General features: G+C 44.9%; 1 protein-coding gene across 1 annotated transcript in view; it reads left to right on the forward strand.

Moving 5' to 3' along the window:
- sash1a (SAM and SH3 domain containing 1a) overlaps nucleotides 1–21248 on the forward strand; it is a gene marked incomplete at both ends in the record, with an annotated part of 456478 nt that overhangs the window by 395176 nt on the left and 40054 nt on the right. Inside the window, 3 exons of the mRNA XM_080744028.1 lie at nucleotides 979–1077; nucleotides 16791–16926; nucleotides 20028–21118. Coding sequence (XP_080600154.1) covers nucleotides 979–1077; nucleotides 16791–16926; nucleotides 20028–21118 — 1326 coding nt within the window. The remainder of the gene's footprint in view (nucleotides 1–978; nucleotides 1078–16790; nucleotides 16927–20027; nucleotides 21119–21248) is intronic.

Genomic DNA, 21248 nt, shown 5'->3' on the forward strand with positions numbered 1-21248 from the left:
TATACAGAGCAGAAGTGGTTAATGTATGTTTTGTACCAATAATCAAAATCTATAAAGTAAGGAGTTACTAAAGTTTTGAAAAAAGTGTAGTGGAGTAAAAGTACAACATTTGCCTCTGAAGATGTAGTGGAGTAGAAGTATTGGAAATTGGAAATATTCCAGTGAGGTACAAAATACCTAAAGATTGGTGCAGTATTTGAGTAAATGTTCTTAGTTACTTTACTTGTAGATCGTCTGTTTTCACTAGGTCAAATCATTTTTAAAATGATACAAAACTAACGGTTTTGGAGATACAAGGTTTCCACCCGACAGCAACGATATGTGCCTGTATGCAAGTAGGGATGAAGCTCGAAACAAGGGTAGCTCGATAACCCGATAACAGATTTATTGAGTACCCGGTATCAATAAGCTTTGGGCTTATCAAGATTGTTATCGAGCATATAGGGGCCCATGACATCATGTTTAAATGATCAGGACAAGAGGCGATCAAGATATTATTACAGTACTATCCATAATATAAAGCCATTTAACACTTATTGCACATTAATGAAAGGTTGTTTTAATGATATAAATGATAATATTTATTTCTTTTCTCTATTGTCATCTTCATAGATGGTGGTCAGCCACAAACTCACAATAACAACTGGCCAGTAAAAAAAGATGCCAGTTATGTTCAGAATTTGTCATCTCACATCTTTCCACAAAATATTAGAAAACTCTCAATAGTGGGAAAAACCCGTCTCAATAAGCAGGATCGGCAGGATCATTATCAGTAAAGATTAACGAGCTCCATCCCTATACGCAAGTGGACACGCATTTTGAATGCACCTATTGTCCTGTGCCGGTCAAGTTGGTGTTTGTCTGGTGTGTGTGTGTGTGTGTGTGCGTGTATAGATCTCCACCATGCTGGGCGCTAGCGGGCAACGAGCCCGCCCTGTTCTCCCCTCTGTCTCTCTAAACTCTTCTTCTCCACACCAGCTGAAGGAATACGAGAGCAGCAGACAGTCCAGCAGTACTGACACTGCGGAGTGGACTGACGGATCCTCGCCCAATCTAAACCAGTCCTCCAACTGCAACGTAAGTACCCTTACTATCCCCAACCCCCGATCCACACCTCTCAACCCTCCCCACCTCAATCGCTCTCACCTTTCAGTGACCTCAATCACCTTCCGCCCCCGAAGACCATCCTGAAAAGGAGCGGACATTTTTTTTTACGTGACCTGTGTTTGTGTGTGTGTGTGATGCATTTGAATGTGCGAGATGTGAACTTTGTGTGTCATTGTTAATCCTTGGGTTCATTTTTGAGGTTCAGACTTGACATCCACCTCCAGGGTTGAACTCTAAGGCAGCAGCACAACAAACCACCTCCACGCCACGTTTGTTTCCTTCGCTCTTACCTTCCTGCCCCTCTCTCCCTCTTTCTTCTCTCTTTCTCCTCCTGCCTTCCTGCCCCCTCTCTCCCTCTTTCTTCCCTCCCTCTCTTCCTTTCCGTTCCCCCTGTTCTTTCATCTCACAGCCATGGCATTCTCCTCCCCATGTATTGTACATACAGTGTATTGTGCGTTACATTCCGTCCGCCACTTTGTTCTTGGAGCTCGGCTCAGAAGTCGCAGGCTGTGAGTCACTGAATCTACAGTACAGCCCTGACACAGGGCCAGGCCTGGAAGTTCCTAATTTTAGGGGCACTTGGCCTAAAATATTGTCAATTTTTTTTTGTTCACAAAGACCAAATGTCAGGGCAGGAAGGCCATTTAGTCTATTACAGTTTACAGTTTAGGCATTTAGCAGACGCTTTTAATCCAAAGCGACTTACAATCAGCAGATAACATCACAATAATAAACAAGATAATATGTCAGTACATCATCAACAATATAACAAATGCAAAAGGATATCTATCTAGAAAAACACCATATAATCAAAGTTCTAAAAAACATAAAAAACAAAACAAATGCTAACTAGCTTCATGTATTCATTGATTTTTCTGTAGTGCTAAGGGTTTAGGTGGAGTCTGAAAAGGTGAGTCTTCAGTCCACGGCGAAAGCTAGCGAGTGAGTCCGTTGTTCTAAGTGCGACAGGGAGTTTATTCCACAACTTGGGGGCCAGGAGGGCAAACTGTCTCGGACGAGTGGATTTTTGCCCTGGAGTTTTTAGCGAGGGTTCTGTCAGCATCCCTGTGTTGGCTGATCTAAGTGACCGGGTGGGGGTGTAGGGCTTGATCAGCTTCTGGAGGTATGGAGGAGCCATACCTTTGGCTGCTTTGAAGGTCAGCATCAGTGTTTTGTATTCAGTGCGGGCCGCAACCGGGAGCCAGTGGAGGCTGCGGAGAAGGGGAGAGACATGTGAGAACTTAGGCTGGTTGAAGACCAGTCGTGCCGCGGCATTTTGGATCAGTTGGAGAGGTTTAAGTGCACATGCCGGGAGACCAGTGAGGAGAGAGTTACAATAGTCAAGCTTTGATATGACAGATGTCTGAATGAGGAGCTGGGCTGCCTCCTGGGTGAGGAAGGGTCTGATTTTACGGATGTTATAGAGTGTGAACCTACATGACCGGGTGACTGATGCAATGTGTGCCTTGAATGATAGCTGGCTGTCCAGGACCACACCAAGGTTTCTAGCAGTAGGAACTGAAGTCACAAATGCATTATCTATGGAAATAGTGAGATCTTGCATGGGGCAAGACTTAGCTGGGAAGAAGTGTAGCTCCGTCTTGTCCGGGTTCAGCTTAAGGTGGTGGGCTGACATCCACTGTGAGATGTCGGCCAGACATGCAGCAATGCGTTCTTCCACCTGGGTGGCAGAAGGGGGGAAGGACAAAAACAGTTGAGTGTCATCAGCATAGCAGTGATAGGATAGATTGTGAGCAGAGATTACAGCACCAAGGGATTTGGTGTACAGGGAGAAAAGCAGAGGGCCAAGTACGGATCCCTGGGGGACTCCCGTTTGGAGGGTTCGGGGGGATGAAAGCAAACCTTTCCATGAGACCTGATAGGTCCGGTCCGACAGGTAGGAGGAGAACCACTTTAGTGCCGTCCCGGTGATGCCTAGGTCAGCAAGGGTGTCCAGGAGTAGCTGGTGATTCACTGTGTCGAATGCCGCTGATAGATCCAGAAGAATCAGGACTGCAGAGTGGGATGCAGCCTGGGCAACATGGAGTGCTTCTGTGACTGCTAGGAGTGCCGTTTCTGTAGAATGGGCCGGTTTAAAACCTGACTGGTTGGGATCCAGCAGGTTGTTCTGTGAGAGATGGAGAGAAAGCTGGTTAGAGACCACACGTTCAAGGGTTTTTGAAAGAAATGAGAGGAGGGATACCGGTCTGTAGTTCTTGACGTCCGAGGGGTCAAGAGTTGGTTTTTTGAGGAGTGGTGATACTCTGGCTGCCTTGAAGGCAGCTGGGACACAGCCTGAGGTTACAGAACTGTTGATGATGGCGGTTATGAAGGGGAGTAGGTCAGGTGCGATCGTCTGGAAGAGTGGAGAAGGGATTGGATCCAGGGCACAGGTGGTAGGTCTAGAGGAAGTCACTAGTTTTATGACGTCATCTGTAGAGAGAGGGGAGAAGGAGGACAGACATGTTAAGTTGGGGATACAATTCCGTGTGTTAGACACTGTATTCTGGGGGAGATGGGAGAATGAACTACTGATATCATCAACCTTCTTTTCAAAGTAGGCGACAAAATCATCCGCTGAGAGGGATGACGGAGGGGGGGGGAGGAGGGGGTTTGAGGAGGGTTGAGAACGTGCTAAACAGTTTCCTAGGGTTTGAGGTACATGATTGAATCTTTGTGTGGTAGAATGATGATTTTGCAGTGGAAAGTGAGAGTGAGAAACCTGACAGGAGTGTGTGAAAATGAGATAGGTCCTCTGGTTGCTTCGTCTTGTGCCACTTCCTCTCTGCCGCCCTGAGAGGTGTTCGCTCAGATCTGAGGGTTTCAGATAGCCATGGAGGCGGTGGATTTGCACGTGCTGGCCTGGTCGAGAGAGGGCAGAGACGATCAAACGCTGAGGAGACAGAGGAGAGAAAGGAAGATGTTAGAGTGTCAGAAGGGAGAGTGGGAAGGACATCCGGGTTTGGGAGGGAGGAGAGAATGGAGGAGGAGAGAGTGGAGGGATCCAGGGTTTTCAGGTTGCGTCGTGTGGTGACGGTCAACGGGTGGGTAGGCACAGATCTGAGGGAAGAGAGGGAGAGAGAGAAGGTTATGAAGCAGTGATCAGAGTATTTGACAGGGGTAACAGTGAGGTTTGAGGCAGAGCATGCTCTGGTGAACACAAGGTCCAATACATTCCCTGCCTTGTGGGTGGGAGGGGAAGGGGACAGGGACAAGTCAAATGACGTCAGTAGGGATGTAACTGGAAGACACTTTTCTGCAGTTGGTAGGTTGAAATCACCCAGTAGAATCAGGGGAGTTCCGTCCTCCGGAAATGAGCTGATCAGAGAGTCCAGTTCTTCCAGAAAATCCCCAAGGGTCCCTGGGGGGCGGTAGAGCACAATGATGGTGAGAGGTACAGGTTGTGTTATATAGATAGCATGATATTCAAATGTGGACAGAGAGAGGTGAGAGAGGTTTAACGCACGGATCTTCCATTTGGGAGATGTTAAAATGCCTGTGCCGCCCCCAGTACGATCTGTGGGACGTGGCGTGTGTGTAAATGTATGTGCTGCAGAGAGTGCATTATTGAAATAATTTGTTTAATTTAAGGGTTAGGGATGATAACCTAATCTGCAGTGAAATAGATAAATGATGGTATTTACAATCAAAGTCACTGGATTGGTTTAAAGACAGGGACTCTGGGGAGTTAAGATTTCAGAATCTCAATGAAAGACACTGGTGTTTACTGTCTACATATTGACAAGAAAGAGACACTGGTGTCTACGGTCTACATATTGACCAGAAAGAGACACCGGTGTCTACTGTCTACATATTGACAAGAAAGAGACACTGATGTCTACAGTCTACATATTGACAAGAAAGAGACACCGGTGTCTACTGTCTACATATTGACAAGAAAGAGACACTGGTGTCTACAGTCTACATATTGACAAGAAAGAGACACCGGTGTCTACTGTCTACATATTGACAAGAAAGAGACACCGGTGTCTACTCTGTCTACATATTGACAAGAAAGAGACAGAGCAGAACGTGGTCCAGTCAGCTGGGGCATTAAGGCCACTGTGGCCTCAGGTCATGCCATTGGTTTGAGGGGCACAAGGCCAAACTGAGGGGCAACGGCGGCCATGGCCTCCATGAAATTCCTGCCCTACACAGGGCTATAGATTCTCACAATGAAGGCACGTGTTGTAAATCCTTGTATCCCATCGTTGGCACCGTCTAGAGAGGGAAACTCTGTCCTGGCGTACTCATAACTGGCTGTTATGACAAGGGTATTTGAGGGGGGTATTTTAGCCTAAGCCTACTCTAGCCAATCAGCTGTAACCTGTGGCGGGCTGCCAAGTGGACTGTCAGCAAAAATGTTCTCTCCCCGTTCCCCACCGCGATCCTCTGCCTTGGCTGGCGGTGATGAGTCAATGTCCACTCAGTCCTGGAGGCGTTGTCCTCCACAGCTGGAGAGGAGACCTCGGTACCTCTGCTCTCCAGGTCCCTTCAGTGAAGTGAATGAGCTTATTGAGAAGACCTCATAGGGCCGTGAGTCACCGAGTTGAACCTTGGGAAAAGTCATCTCTTTTTTTACTCAAGACAGTATGTGTGTGCGTGCGTGCGTGCTAGAGCATTCACGAATAGTGATTTTTAGTATTCGAATTACTCGACCTCAAAGTATTCTAATACTGGAATATTTGACAGGACTGGCCAAACTGTCAAATATTAAGTAAGCAAGAGGCAAACATTGTGAAAATAGCCGATCTACATGCCCACAACGCCTCGCGTTGCGAGGCGTTGTGAGCATGTAGATCTGCTATTTTCACAATATTTATCTGCGGAACCGAGTCACATTAAATGTAATACCTACAATTCCAAGTGCTTGTCAGGGTGGGGGTCCCCCAGTTCAAATATGTTTATTTTGGGGGTCACAGCCTAAAAAGGTTTGAAAACCCCTGGTATAGAGCATTAACAAATTGACAATTCATTCTTATGACTTCCTATCTAGCCAAGCTTTATAAACTATATATTTTTTAAAGAGAAAACAATAAGACAATAAAAAATAAGCGAATATTCGACTTCGGGGGACAACGTCGAATAGTGACTTTGATATTCGAATATTCGAATATTTGGTGAATGCCCTAGTGTGTGTGTGTGTGTGTGTGTGTGTGTGTGTGTGTGTGTGTGTGTGTGTGTGTGTGTGTGTGTGTGTGTGTGTGTGTGTGTGTGTGTGTGTGTGTGTGTGTGTGTGTGTGTGTGTGTGTGTGTGTGTGTGTGTGTGTTTTCAGATGTAGGTCAGATAATCTGGTGTTCGCGATGGTCCATTGTTATTCATTGTACCGTACACGTCCGGATCTGTATGGGAAGTTGCATCGCAACTCAAGTCAAGTGCTGTCACACACTTCGTCTTGTACTTGCATAGAGCTATTTTGCATTTGGCTTGTGCCGTCAGAAACAACAGCTACTCCCTAAAACTGTGTGTGTGTGTGTGTGTGTGTGTGTGCGTGTGCGTGCGCGTGTGTGTTTTGAAATGCGCCACTAACGCTCTCTGCTTTACACAGCGTCTCACGTGAACAGCTTGCCGCCTTGAGATCCTCTAAAAACAGCTCCTGACATCTGCCCTTTTCCCTCTCGCGGCAGTCGTACGCATGCATAATTTGTCATCTTCTTGCAATTAAAATAATTGTCTGACCCTACAGTCTAAAAAGAATATATCTGGCCTGCTTGCAGATTTGCTTACAGACGGTGACTTTCATGAATGCAAAGATGTCCTTGGCAAATGTTTATTTGATTCTATTATTATTATTTCCAGCAACTCCTCTCTGTGCCTGGATTTTTTTTTTTTTTGCGTCCATAGGGAGCAAGTGTACTATGAGAACCGTCACAGCTTGACCGCATGTATGAATGTATACGTGTAACGCCTGACACTGTGGTTCCCCTGACACATCACTGTGACATCACAGGTGACTTCGCAGTGATGTCAGATATATACTCAGAGCAGGGATCTCCATATATGGGCATAAAAGGGATTCTGTTAGGGATCTCCATATATGGGCATAAAGGGATCCTGTTAGGGATCTCCATATATGGGCATAAAATGGATTCTGTGAGGGATCTCCATATATGGGCATAAAATGGATTCTGTTAGGGATCTCCATCATGCGTATGACTAGTTTGACGAGTAATATTTTTGGGTCCGTTATGACGAGTATGACGAATCATAAATATGCTGTAATCGTTATGAAACAATTAAAGTTTGATCGCCGATTCGCCGTCATTCAGTCTCTATGGACGGTAGCTATTCACAAAAAACAGATCCGGATGTTCCAAAACGGAAATGGGGGGGCGGGACAACGACGCCTGTATCCTGTCTGCCAAAATGCCATCCTTTTCAATGTTACGCAACATCCACGTGGCGCTCAGTTGGTTTCGCTTTGGGCAATGGAAGGCTGCGGTGTTTTGTTGCTTACCATGACTGGATCGTATTGCGAACGCAATCGGTGAACCATCGCGCAATGGATACGCGCCACACGCCCACGTTAAAGGTAGGCAAATCCTGGCGGTGTGGACCATTAGAAGGGTCTTAAAATAGCAGTAAATGAGTTAAGGATCTCCATATATGGGCATAAAATGGATTCTGTTAGGGATCACCATATATGGGCATAAAATGGATCTCCATATATGGGCATAAAATGATTCTGTTAGGGATCTCCATATATGGGCATAAAATGGATCTCCATATATGGGCATAAAAGGGATTGTATCCCAGATGATGCCCTGTTAGGAGAACCACACTAACAGAATCCAGATCGCCAAATCGTTTTTTTGAAGACCCTCAAAGTGCCTTAATAAACTCTTCTCTGGGGTATAAATGATGATACCCTCCTTCTATGACAATAGAGGACGTCTGCACAACCTCATCCTGGAGTGTTGTCAGGAGTCCAGCAGAGGAGCTACTCGACGTGTCGCTACGCGCAGATAGCCAGTTTGCTAATCGGCTCCGTTAACCCTTAGCCCTCCCGTGCCAGCGGAGGTCTGTTTCCTGTCTTGTAGCAGAGTGATTGATACAGTTAGATGTCGTGTCAGAGAGTGGACAGAGGCGATGACTGGAGGTGTATTGTTCTGCGGAACACACAGCCTGTGAGCACATGCACTGGAGACGAGAGAGGAAACGGCCGGGACAAAGACCTCTCATTCCCCCCCCCCCTTTAAGGCCCCAAATGATTGGTGTGGAGGGGGCGGGGGGACGGGGGGTCTTCTGTAAATACCCCCCCCCCCAGTCCTGAGTTCCAGAATGGGACCACTTCAGGAAATATGACTGCTCCCGTCAGGGCCCCCTCTGTGGGGCCATGTGTCACACAGTGCCCACTAAAATCTAATAAATGCAATTGGGTCATCGCCAAACTTTAAAATGGTTTAACGGTCGTGTGTGTGGCGCTAATGCTACGCGCGCATGTGGAATGTGCACACTTGTGCTACAGGGGTCTTCAACAGGGGTTCGGGACACCAAGGGGGTCCTCTGTGTTACTACAGGGGGTCCTACAAATCTTTGAGTGAACTTTGTTCTTCTTTTTTTATATGAACACTTGAATGGTGGGGTTCTGAGATTCTGAGAACTTTAGCCAAAAATGGCAGATCTACAAGCTCACAACGCCTCGCAGCGCGAGGCCTTGTGAGCTTGTAGATCGGCTATTTTTGGCAAAGAGCTTTAGCGTAGAGGGGGAAAAGAGCAGACTAAGTACAGAGTAAAAGGTCAAGTTTATTTAGTATTGACGGTTCAAGTGGTTAAACATCTGAAAACACAAATTGACATGAATCCAAAATACACTGATGCTTGTGCCGTCAAACAATGAAACTATATGGAATCTATGAACAGGTTGTGGGGGTCCCTGCTTCATCTCTCTCTCAACAAAGGGGTCCTTGGGCTGAAAACGTTGAAGACCCCTGCTATAAATAATCTCTGATGGTATGGCGTGGTGCGCGTCCGGGGTTCGTCCAGTGGCTCCGCACTCTCTCTCTCTTTGAATTCATTCCGTCTCCGTCTCCCCTGTCTCTCTCCAGTCTAGTCGTCCCCCGGCGATCAGAGCCCCGCATTCCAGGGCCGACCATTAGGAATGGGGGGGGGGGGGGGGGGGGGGGGGCAAGGCAGGGTCAGCGGGGCTCAAACGCTGGGATTGTTCTCCCAACGCACAACACGCCTTTTCTCTCTCCCAGCTCCAGCTCCGGCACGGAGACTTCCAAACAGTTCCCCTCATTCCTTAGAACTGCCTTCACTAACTAGGCCAGCGTTAGAGTGCAAGTCCAAATGCTGGCTTGTGCGTGTGTGTGTGTGCACCCAGGGTACTGATATTGTTTTGGGTCGTGCGTTGCACGAGCGAGCGAACTCGTGCCACAGGATATTGGCGCTATGGACGTAGCAGAACCACCTCTCGCCTACGCATGGCATTGTTGACACGGAGGGGGAATCCTGAAACCCTGAGGCGGTGAGTAGAGAGAGAGAGAGAGAGAGAGAGAGAGACTGGGCTTTTTAACCCATTTAGAACGGGTACACATTATTGAGTATTATTATTTTATGCTTTAACTATTGAAAAATAGCAGATCTACAAGCTCACAGCGCGGCACCGAGTGCCGCGCTGAGAGCTTGTAGATCTGCTATTTTTTTTAAATCGTGAAAATTTGTATTTTGACCCGATTCTATAAGTGTCTTTTGAATCCTTCTAAGGTGTTTTGAAAAACCTGTGTTTCTATGTCAGCAATCTGGCCAGCCATCGTCAAAGAAAAGGTCCTTTTCACTTCAACTGGAGCTCAGTTAGTCCGTTCTTGAGAGACTACTATGTCAGTGGTTCTCAAACCTTTTCATGTGAAGGACCCCCAAAATGATATGTATTTGGCCACGGACCCGCATCTCAAAATATCTAGTTCCAGGGACCACCCAGAAGCAAAATTTGAGTTACAAACGTTTGCTTTGAAAATACACATTCAAAAATAGCAGATCTACAAGCTCGCAGCGCGGCACTCGGTGCCGCGCTGTGAGCTTGTATATCTGCTATTTTTCACTGGTTAAAGCATTCAATAATTCTAGGCCTAAATGGGTTTAATAATCTGAATAAAAATGTCTTTCCTGGATTTTCTCTGTCTGTATATTTGTGGGCACAGGAGCGGTCGTGTCGTGTCGTTCTCCTGCACGATGTGTCTGCCTGTGTCTCTGTCTCTCTTTCTCTGGCGTCTCACAGGGCTATATGTTAGGACCTATACGTAATGTCTAACGTCAGCTCTTTTCCGCTGCACCAAATCCAGCAAAGGGTACGGCCTCTTTCTTCTCCTCCTCCTTCCTTTACTTGGCAGTTTCACTGCGTTAAGGATTTTGTTTCATGCAGGGGTCTTCAACGTTTTCAGGCCAAGGACCCCTTAGTTGAGAGAGCGATGAAGCAGGGACCCCCCACAACCTGTTCATAGATAGATTCCATATAGTTTCATTGTTTGACAGCACAATCATCAGTGTGGATTCATGTTAATGTGTGTTTTCAGATATTTAACCACTTGAACCGTCAATACTTGATAAACTTGACTTTTCACTGTACTTACCGGCAGGCTGCTCTTTTCCCCCTCCGAAGCTCTCTGCCAAAAATAGCCGATCTACAAGCTCACAACGCCTCGCAGCGTGAGGCGTTGTGAGCTTGCAGATCTGCTATTTTTTCTCTCAGAATATGGATGCTAGGGTTCAAGTGGTTAATATTAAGAAAGGGGGAAAAAACAAGTTTCTATCACACAATGATTTGGAGGACCCCCTGTAGTAACTCTGAGGACCCCCTAGGGATCCCGGACCCCCCGTCGAAGACCCTTGGTTTTACGCATGTGTTTAAAAGACTTGTAATAGATAGATAGATACCTTTATTATCCCAAGGGGGAAAATCAGTTGCCCAGAGGCAGCACAGCAGTATAAGGTTATTTACAAAGTTACAGAGAAGTAAGAAGAAAAAAATAAAAGAAACAAGAACAGAGTACAGTAAAGAGAGAGGTACATCAAGAGAGTGAACGAATAATATATAAATATATATACATAAAGTGTCCTTAAGCACAACTATCAAAATAGTACAGTGTCCAAATCAAAGTGACCATAGCAGTCAATGCTAGTTAGTGCAACTAGCAATGACTAGTCTTTTGCATCAAAAAAGTACAGTATCCAAAACAAAGTGACCATAGCAGTCAATGCTAGTTAGTGCAACTAGCAATGACTAGTCTTTTGCATCAAAAAAGTACAGTATCCAAAACAAAGTGACCATAGCAGTCAATGCTAGTTAGTGCAACTAGCAATGACTAGTCTTTTGCATCAAAAAAGTACAGTATCCAAAACAAAGTGACCATAGCAGTCAATGCTAGTTAGCGCAACAAGTATCTCACTATCATGTCAAACACAAGCAAAAAAATACTCAAAAACTACTAACAAAACCTAATAGCGCAGTGTCAAAAAATCAGTGTGAAAAAAACAACTCGAAAGGAAAATAAACTAGAAATAGAAATTCTAATAACGTCGCCCTGCTCAGAGTCATTCCACGTGTCAGACACTCTGACTTCATAGGAGACTCAGTGCTCCTTGGCTCCGCTGTGCGTTCTCAATAATAATAGCCGTTGTTGGGAGCGTTGAGACTTCTCCTGTCCAACCTCTTGTGGTTCAGGCTGATCCCACCGCAGTCTGTCTTTCTCCCCTCGTCTCCCTTTTCAATCCTCCAGGACCCAGAACCCCGTTATTAACCCGTCTAGATCGGGTATGCATTATTGCGAATTATAATTTTTTATGCTTTAACTATCTTGGTGCCGCGCTGCGAGTTTGAAGGAAAAAAAAGTCAAAATTTGAATTTTGACCCGATTCTATTCTAAGTGTCTTTATGAAAAACCTATGTTTCTATGTCAGCAATCTGGCCAGCCATCGTCAAAGAAAAGGTCCTTTTCACTTAACTGGAGCTCAGTTAGTCTGTTCTTGAGAGACTACTATGTCAGTGGTTCTCAAACGTCTTCATGTGAAGGACCCCCAGAATCATATGGCCATATATTTGGCCACGGACCCCTATATCAACATATTTAGTTCCAGGGACCCACCCAGAAGCAAAATTTGAGTTTGGTCCTACAAACGTTTTGCTTAAAAGAAAACAATACATATATTCACAGATTTTTTCAAAAAATAGCAGATCTACAAGCTGCGAGCTTGTATATCTGCTATTTTTCAATAGTTAAAGCATTCAATAATTCTAGGCCCAAATTCATTAACCGTACATTTTGTTTTCCTGCGTTCCGCCGTCCAGCAGGGTGAAACAGAAACGTAGAAGAAGCCACCGTCAGCGGAGCCAGACTTGTGTGGTTTATTCGGGGTGGAGGAGGGATCTCTCTGGAGGGAGGTAGCGGAGGGGTGGAGGGGGGGACTGTGTGAAGTTAGGGGGTTTTCAGAGCCTGGTTCTGTGGCTTCATAAAGCCCCACAGAGAGGCCTGTCAAGAGACCCCAACCAGAGGGTTCACCCAGTGCCGCTCCACTGCGCCCAGATGACAGAGGGACTGGAGTGTCGAGCAGCGACCACACCGGCTGACAGTGGTAGGGAGAGGGAATTGGAGGGGGGACTTAAAGGATGCCAGGGGCGTCACAAGGGGGGGAAAAGTGGGACTGAGTTACTAGGGCCCAAGGTGGTGGGGCCTTCATTATTTTATACTTTAGCTATTGAAAAATAGCAGATATGCGAGCTTGTAGATCTACTATTTTTGAAAAGCAATGAAAATGCGTGCAAATCTTTGAATATATTTATTTTTTAAGCAAACATATAATTGTAACTAAAATTTTGCTTGGGGGGGGTCCCTGGAACTAAACATATTGAGATAGGGGTCCGTGGCCAAATAAATATCATTTTGGGGGTCCTTCACATGAAAAGGTTTGAGCACCACTGACATAGAAACATAGGTTTTTCAAAAAACCTTAGAAGGATTTGAAATATTCAAAGACTGTTCCACGATTTTTCCAAAATAGCAGATCTACAAGCTTGCAACGTGGCAATCTGTGTTGTGCTGTGAGCTTGTATATCTGCTATTTTTCAATAGTTAAAGCACAAAATAATGAGTTGGGTTAAACATTCATGGGGGGCCCGCAGTACCCAGGGCCCAGAATTTGGTGTGACACCCCTGAAGGATGCCACTGTGATTTATGTGTAGTTGTCCCTGCTCGTGCGGTGGCCACAGAGCCATAAGAGGTCTTACAGCTTGCACACACACGGCCGTGCTACAAGAGGTCACAGTGTCACATAGGCCTATAGGTGCCACGGTGCCTTGGGGATCTGTGCAGCGTCTGGGTGGATGTACAGTATTTGCTTCAACCAGCAGTCGTTAACCCCAGGGCCTTCTATGTGATCCAGGCCTGTGGTCTTAACCCCTAACAGCAGTGAGGAAGCTTCTCCCGTCCTTGATAAGCCATCTCTCTTTTACTTCCTGTATCCGTGTGACGTACAGTATCCTGCCCCACTAGGAGACTTCTGAGGGGTAGGGCTGACCTCGATTAGTCGAATTAGTCGAATACACGACTAGGGAGTCTTTAGTCGACTATCAATCTCTCAGTCGAATAATGATTCTTTTTCTCTTCTCCCCCCCCCCCCCCCCCTTTTTTTTTAAACTGAGAGATTGTCATAATTTGTTAGGAAAATTATTATATTTGATAATAACACAAATGAACAATTTAAAACAATATTTATATTAATCACATTGACCATGGCATACCCATTTTGGCAGAAATAGCTCATCTACAAGCTCACACAGGCTTGAGTGGTTAAGAAAATGATCCCATGTTTCATAATATTATAATTTATATCTGCAAAGTAGGCCTAGTAACTAAAGTGTGGAAATAATTTTAGTGGAGTGAGAGAACACTATTTGGATCTGAGATGCAGTGGAGTAGAAGTAAAAGTATTGGAAATTGGGAAATACTCAAGTAAATTACAAATACCTCAAAATGTGCTTAGTTACTTTCTACCACTGGGCGTGTGCGTGTGCGTGTGCGTGTGTGTGTGTGTGTGTGTGTGTGTGTGTGTGTGTGTGTGTGTGTGTGTGTGTGTGTGTGTGCGCGCGCGCGCGCGCAAGCTCCACATGGCTGGCCACCAAGAGACAATGATGATGACGGTGAACAGAGCTCTGGCTCAGAGACGGAGGAGAAACATGGTCACTCTGCTGTTTCTATTTCCTCACCGGTTGCCACGGCAACAACACAGGCTCCGGTCACACACTGCCAGCCGCATGGCCAAGGTTGATTTCACTGCTTACAAAGAGACACGCACGCACACGCAAATACATTATGCAGGCAACATCTACACGCACACACGCGCACGCACGCACGCACGCACACACACACACTTGGAAAACAGAGTGGTTATTTCCTGGTGCATGTGTTGCTGTGTGGCGCTCGTGTGCATATTGTCGCTGTCGGGCAGAAACCGTTACTTTTCAGGAAATGGAAATGTGGATCCAATGGAGTTATTAGTTAGTCAGCTCTTGTTTGGGGTTAGCTATTACTAATAGCTGAATGGGTTGAGAATCGGCTTGGGAAAAGGAAGGTCCCAGGTTCAATTCCCTATAGCAGGGGTCTTCAACCTTTTCAGGCCAAGGACCCCTGATAGAGAGATGAAGCAGGTACCCCCACAACCTTATCATAGATTCCATATTGTTTCATTGTTTGACAGCACAATCATCAGTGTATTTTGGATTCATGTCAATTTGTGTTTTCAGATATTTAACCACCTGAACCGTCAATACTTCTCCCCTCTACACCAAACCTCTTTGCCGAAAATAGCCGATCTACAAGCTCACAACACCTCGCAGCGTGAGGCGTTGCGAGCTTGTAGAACTGCTATTTTTGGCTAAAGTTCTCAGATTCTGGTTAAGAATCTGGCTAAAAAGGAGATTTTCTTTCTTTCTTTCTATCACACAAAGATTTGGAGGACCCCCTGTAGTAACTCTGGAGGACCCCCTGTTGAAGACCCCTGCCCTATATCTAGCCATCAGCTGGGTAAACCCACAGACAGATTGAAGTATTTATTAACCCCACAGATAGACTTGGCCACTTTCAACCTGGTGTCGCTATTCTGGGCATTTTATTATAGTGCGAATGAAATCATTAAGATGAAATATGGCGAAACTAATGTATATTTCTGCCTGACGTCAAACAATTACAATGCTATAAGAGAGGAGTGTGAATGCGAGTCATGTGGAGTTAATGAAGCCGTTTCATGACTTCATCCTGCCTTGTCTTTTCCACTAAACATGTTGTTGGCTGCAGAAGGAATGTGAGAACTAGAGAATGATGAGTCCTTTACCTCTGGAATACACAGCCTGCATCAGGCGGACGCAACGCCTCCGGGCTTTGTTGAACGAACCAAGACTGCTCACTTGTTGTAACGTTGATTCATCTTAGTTCTTCCCTTCATCTGTGCATTTCAACTGTGTTGATGGCAGTTGTCTACATGTCCCACAGTGCAACGTGCTACTGTTTCTCCAAACCTGTCATGTTGTTCTCACCACCACTAACTTATGAATCTCCACCCTAAACAACGCTCTCATCCATCTCCATCATAACACGCATCCATCACCAACACCAGTGTCTCCACAAAATGCTCACAGGATATCTGTTGACGTGTTCTTTCCTTTTTGCAGCTGAGCAGATAAAATCCATGCTAAACCACCGTATGGAACCACGGTTCCATTATGATCAACATGTACTGTGAACTCAAGTGTTTGTTTAGGCTGGCATCAGTTAAAGGACAACTTTGTTTTTTTACAACAAGGGTTCATATTTTAGATTGTAATTAGAGAAAAGAAAAGATGAGTGTTAAAATGTTTTCATTTGCTTCTATCTATCGTTTTATCTATTTTAGAGAGTTTGATTTCTGTGATTTTGGGGGCATGCGTACACGTGGCCAAGTGTCTTTTTAGACACAATAAGCCCATCCCCTACATGCACCACATTGTTTCCTTTCGTGGTTAGGTTTGACTTATGGGGGCTAGTAGTGTTGCTGCAAATAATAAAGAATATGTCGGCTCATTGTGTCTAAAAATACATATTTAGCCACTTGCACGCATGCCCCCCCCCACCCACTGAAATCACTAAAATAGATACAACGATAGAAAGCAGTAAATGAAAACATTTTAACACTCATCTTTTCTTTTCTCTAATTACAATCTAAAATATGAACCCTTGTTGTAAAAAAAACAAAGTTGTCCTTTAAAGGTGTTGTAAACAAGTATTAAAACGCTCTATATTCCCATGGCAATCATTGCTACTGTGTGTTTGTTCATTAACGGGGGTCAGAAAATGAGTTTTCAGGGATACCAATTTAATCCAATCTGCAGAGAGATACAGGATGCAAGATGAACAAGAGATAAATGAGCAGAAGTAGGAACTGGAAAACTGAAGCTGATTCTCTGGTTCTCTCTCCTCATTGGATGGAATTGGTATCCCACCTGTATTTCATGTTTATTAAAGAGCTGTTAGTCGGTGAGACCCCTGTAACTGAACAAACACTAAAGCTATGTTTGGTTTCAGAATATAGAACTTTAACTTAAATTGAACAAACAAATGATTATTAACCAAATTGATCCATTCCAGCATCTTATATTAGTAGTTTAGTAGATAATTATTATTAACTAGTCTCTCTACCTGTCTCTTCCTCTAGTCTCGTGAACAATCAGACGATGAACAGTCGGAGGAATCGGTGAAATTCAAGCGGCTCCACAAGTTGGTCAACTCCACCCGCCGAGTCCGCAAGAAACTCATCAAGGTGGAGGAAGGCAAGAAACATGGATCTGAAGGTCAGAAACTGGTCTGAAATATATCATCATGCATGACATATTTAACAGCACCCTTTCTATTCATTTTGCTTGATTGGTTTGAACACTTTCCTATGAAAAAAGCTTTGATATTAATAATATTCACATTATAGCAGAATTAGTTTTTTCCCCAAATCACACACAATATATTTATTGAAAAAAAAAAAAGATTGTGTAAAAGCGTGTCAGAATACAAATATTAAAATTAGGGCATTAACGACTTGTGATTTTTGCAAGTCGACTCGACTCAGTCGACTTTATCGTTTGATCACATCACACATGACCTCCCAATTATTTTTAGGGGATCCCCAGATGATTAACTTAATGTGAAACATTGTTTTCTCACTCAACTGTAAACAAACCAGCATAAAGTTTAAGTGTATAGAGGGTATCTGCACATTTCTAAAGTGGCAATTTAAGGACTTTTTGGTAGCACTTTACAATAATGACCTGTTATAAATCATTTATAAACATTTATAAGCAGTTTATAGATGAGTAATAAACATGAACAAACTGTTTATTGACATTTGTAAATGTTTAACTAAACATTTATAACTGTTTTAAACATCATTTACATGTTATTAGTAAGGTATTAGTAAGTAGTAAACTAATCATGAATAAACCATTTATATACATTTGTAAATGCTTACTAAATCATTTATAACGAATGCTAAAATTCACATAATGTGTAGGTAGGAATGCATTTACAAATGTCTGTTAAGGTGACCTCCATGTGTTGTTCATGTTTAATATACGCTTTGTAGATGTTATCAAGAGCCCTAATGTAAAGTGAAGGCTATTCATTGCGACCGTGAGGTCGCAAGTTACTATACAAACCTCCACCGGATGTCCGTCACGTCACGTCACGTCACGTCACGTCACGTCACGCCACACTTTTGGCCCTACTCTTATCTCTGGAACCGTTGCCCCTATCCATGCCAAACTTTGCACACACTCCTTGGCTGCCAAACAACAACCTCCACCCCTGATTTCTCACATGCCCCTCTTCTAGCGCCACCATGAGGTTGCTTATCTCCTTACTGGTTATTTATATCTGTCTGTTAATGTGGCCTCCTTGTTTGTTCATGGTTATGCTTTGTAAAACATTCCTTAATTATCTATAAATCATTAGTAGATGTTATCAAGAGCCCTAATGTAAAGTGAAGACTATTCATTATTTACAACTGTCTGTTAATGTGGCCTCCATGTTTGTTCATGTTTAGCAGTTTGGCAAGTTTGGCATGGATAGGGGAAACGGTGCCGGAGATAAGAGTAGGGCCAAAAGTGTGACGTGACGTGATGTGACGTGACGGACAGACTGACGGAGGGACTGACAGACAGCAAGGGGGAGGTTTTCATAGTAACTTGCAACCTGATGGTCGCAATGAATAGTCTTCACTTTACATTAGGGCTCTTGATAACATCTACAAAGCGTATATTAAACATGAACAACACATGGAGGTCACCTTAACAGACATTTGTAAATGCATTTCTACCTACACATTATGTGAATTTTAGCATTGGTTATAAATGATTTAGTAAGCATTTACAAATGTATATAAATGGTTTATTCATGATTAGTTTACTACTTACTAATACCTTACTAATAACATGTAAATGATGTTTAAAACAGTTATAAATGTTTAGTTAAACATTTACAAATGTCAATAAACAGTTTGTTCATGTTTATTACTCATCTATAAACTGCTTATAAATTGAAAACCGTTTATAAATGATTTATAACAGGTCATTATTGTAAAGTGCTACCGACTTTTTAATACCTCTAAAATGTCAAATTAAACACTGTCCAACTTGTCAAATATATAGAGGCAGAAATTGTGAAAATATAGCAGATCTACATGCTCAATTGTGAGCATGTAGATCTGCTATTTTCACAATAGAAAGTATTATTTTTATTTTTTTCAACTTCGACTTTCGACTTTCTCTGGTGGGAGTTGACTTGTATAATGAAGTCGACTCAGTCGACTTGTCGACTTTTTCGTTAATGCCCTAATTCAAATCAAATGTATTTATATAGCACAGGGGTTCTCAAACTTTTATACCACGAACCCATATTATGAGGGAAATTATTTGGCGGTTGTAGATCTACTATTTTTTGGAAAATGTTCCGCCCCAGGATAATGGACGTTGGGGATATTTAGATTATCGCGATAATATCGTAAATCTCTATTATTTTGGCCACAATAATCGTTAGTGTGGTGATGTAAAATTCCAACCGCGACCTAATCTGTCGCTCCCTTCAGCCATATCGTGCTACATTTTTACATTGTGAATGGGGCCATTCTAAACACATGATAAACACATTCTAAACCGTGTTTACACGGCTGCCTGATGGGTAATGTAGTGTTTTTGCTCACCTGGCGCTAAAAAAGCCTTATTTATTATTATTTTATTTTTGCTTTAATGCAAGCATTGCCAGCCAGAGTTAAAGGGATATTACACTTTCAAAGTCATTTTATCGTCTAATCAGGCTTTTATGAACACCCTGAACAGTTTTTAATTTGCTTGATTCAATATTTAGATATTTGATGTAAATGTTACCAGGCCCGACACGCCCAGGCCCTCTCCACATACACACCCATTGTAACTTCAAACTCCATTTTAACCGTGATAAATTCATTAAAAACAACCATTATTTTTTCTGGTGACTCAAACTACCCTCCTAATACGTGAGCAGGCCGTGTTTTTTCAATAACTTTTTTCATTTATTTTTAATAATCCATTTTTGTATTAAATATTTTTCATTTTCCCAAATAATTATTAAAAATTAATGAAAAAAGTTATCGAAAAAACACGGCCTGCTCACGTATTAGGAGGGTAGTATGAGTCAACAGAAAAAACAACGGGTGTTTTTAATGAATCTATCATGGTTAAAATGGAGTTTGACTTAATATAGCACATTTACAACAGACAAGCTCACCATGACATGGTTAAAACTATTGTGGATACATTATTCACAATATTTGTTTGCTGACACATTTATATCATACTAATGTTTTGGTAAAGCATCACAATTTAGTTTTTTCCATTGATATCATCAAGATCATGTGTTCCTCTCGTAGATTCCCTGAGCCTGGAGGCGTCCCCCACGTGCGAGGACAACGTGGCCCTCTACACGGGTGTCCTGAAGAAGCCCTCCTCCTCCCTGACGCAGGACGCCTCGCTGTCCTCGCTGCCCTCCCTGGCCCAGGACCAGCTGTCCCTGGACGGGGACACGGACAACAGCCTGACCACCTCGCCCTCCTCCAGCAGCCTGGACACCTGGTCGGGACACAAGCTGGTCAAGACCTTCAGCAAGTCCTCCAGCACGCACGGCCTGATCCGGCCCCCCAAGAGGAACCCCGTGGTGGTCTCCTCCACTTCCTCCGGTGGTCCCGGGAGCTCCGTGACGGGCCTGGGAGGCGGAGGAGGCAGCGGCTCCTCCTTCTCGGAGCTGGAGAGCTGCGGACTCTTGGACGACGAGGGATCGAAGTTATCGCACTCCACGACGGACGGCGAGATGCGGAAGGCGCTGAGCTCCATGTCCTCGCACGGGGTAAGTACCAACAACGAGAGCCTCTACGCCTTCTACGGCCTGACCAAACCCCGCCCCCGGCCCCACGGCCAATCCCGTCTCCTGGTCTCCCTGGACGACGGGACGACCGGGACGACCCATGGCAGCCCCAAACACCACCAGCCCGCCGGCGGCCGGCTGCACCACCACGGCAGCTGGACGCACCGGAAGCCCGACCCCAACTACGCGTACTCCACCAAGCACCTGCTGTACCAGCGCTCCTCCTCGCGCAACAACGCCAACAAAGTGCCCGCCTCGCCGCTCTCCGTGGTCGCGCCGCCGTCCCCCGCCCGCTGCGACTTCGTGGCCAAGTCGAAGATGTTCGGAGGCGGCGGCGGCGGGGGAGGAGGAGGGGGCGGCTGGGCGTTCCCCTCGCGCCGGCTGCGCGGCCGCACGGCCGTCAGCGAGCTGAACATCACCTACGTGGTGGAGCGGAGTCTGTACGGGCACCTCAACTGGGCGCAGCTGGTGCGCCCGGTCACCCTCAGCCGCACGGAGCGCCGCTGCCTCCTGGAGGAGGACCGCGAGGCGGACAGGAAGTGGGCGGCCAGCGTGGACCGCTGCACCAAGCGCGTGCTGCTGCGCATCCAGCAGAAGTCCGTGAGTTCAGCGCCCCCGTGTGAGCAGGAAGGCTCGGTGCGCTTCAGAGTTGCAGAATAGCTCACGGAACCAGTAAGGCAAAATAGTCAGGGAATGTTATCAGAATACCTGTCAAAGCTGGGAATACATG

This window comes from Nannobrachium achirus (genome assembly GCF_963921795.1).
Source record: "Nannobrachium achirus genome assembly, chromosome: 16".
Classification (NCBI taxonomy): Eukaryota; Metazoa; Chordata; class Actinopteri; order Myctophiformes; family Myctophidae; genus Nannobrachium; species Nannobrachium achirus.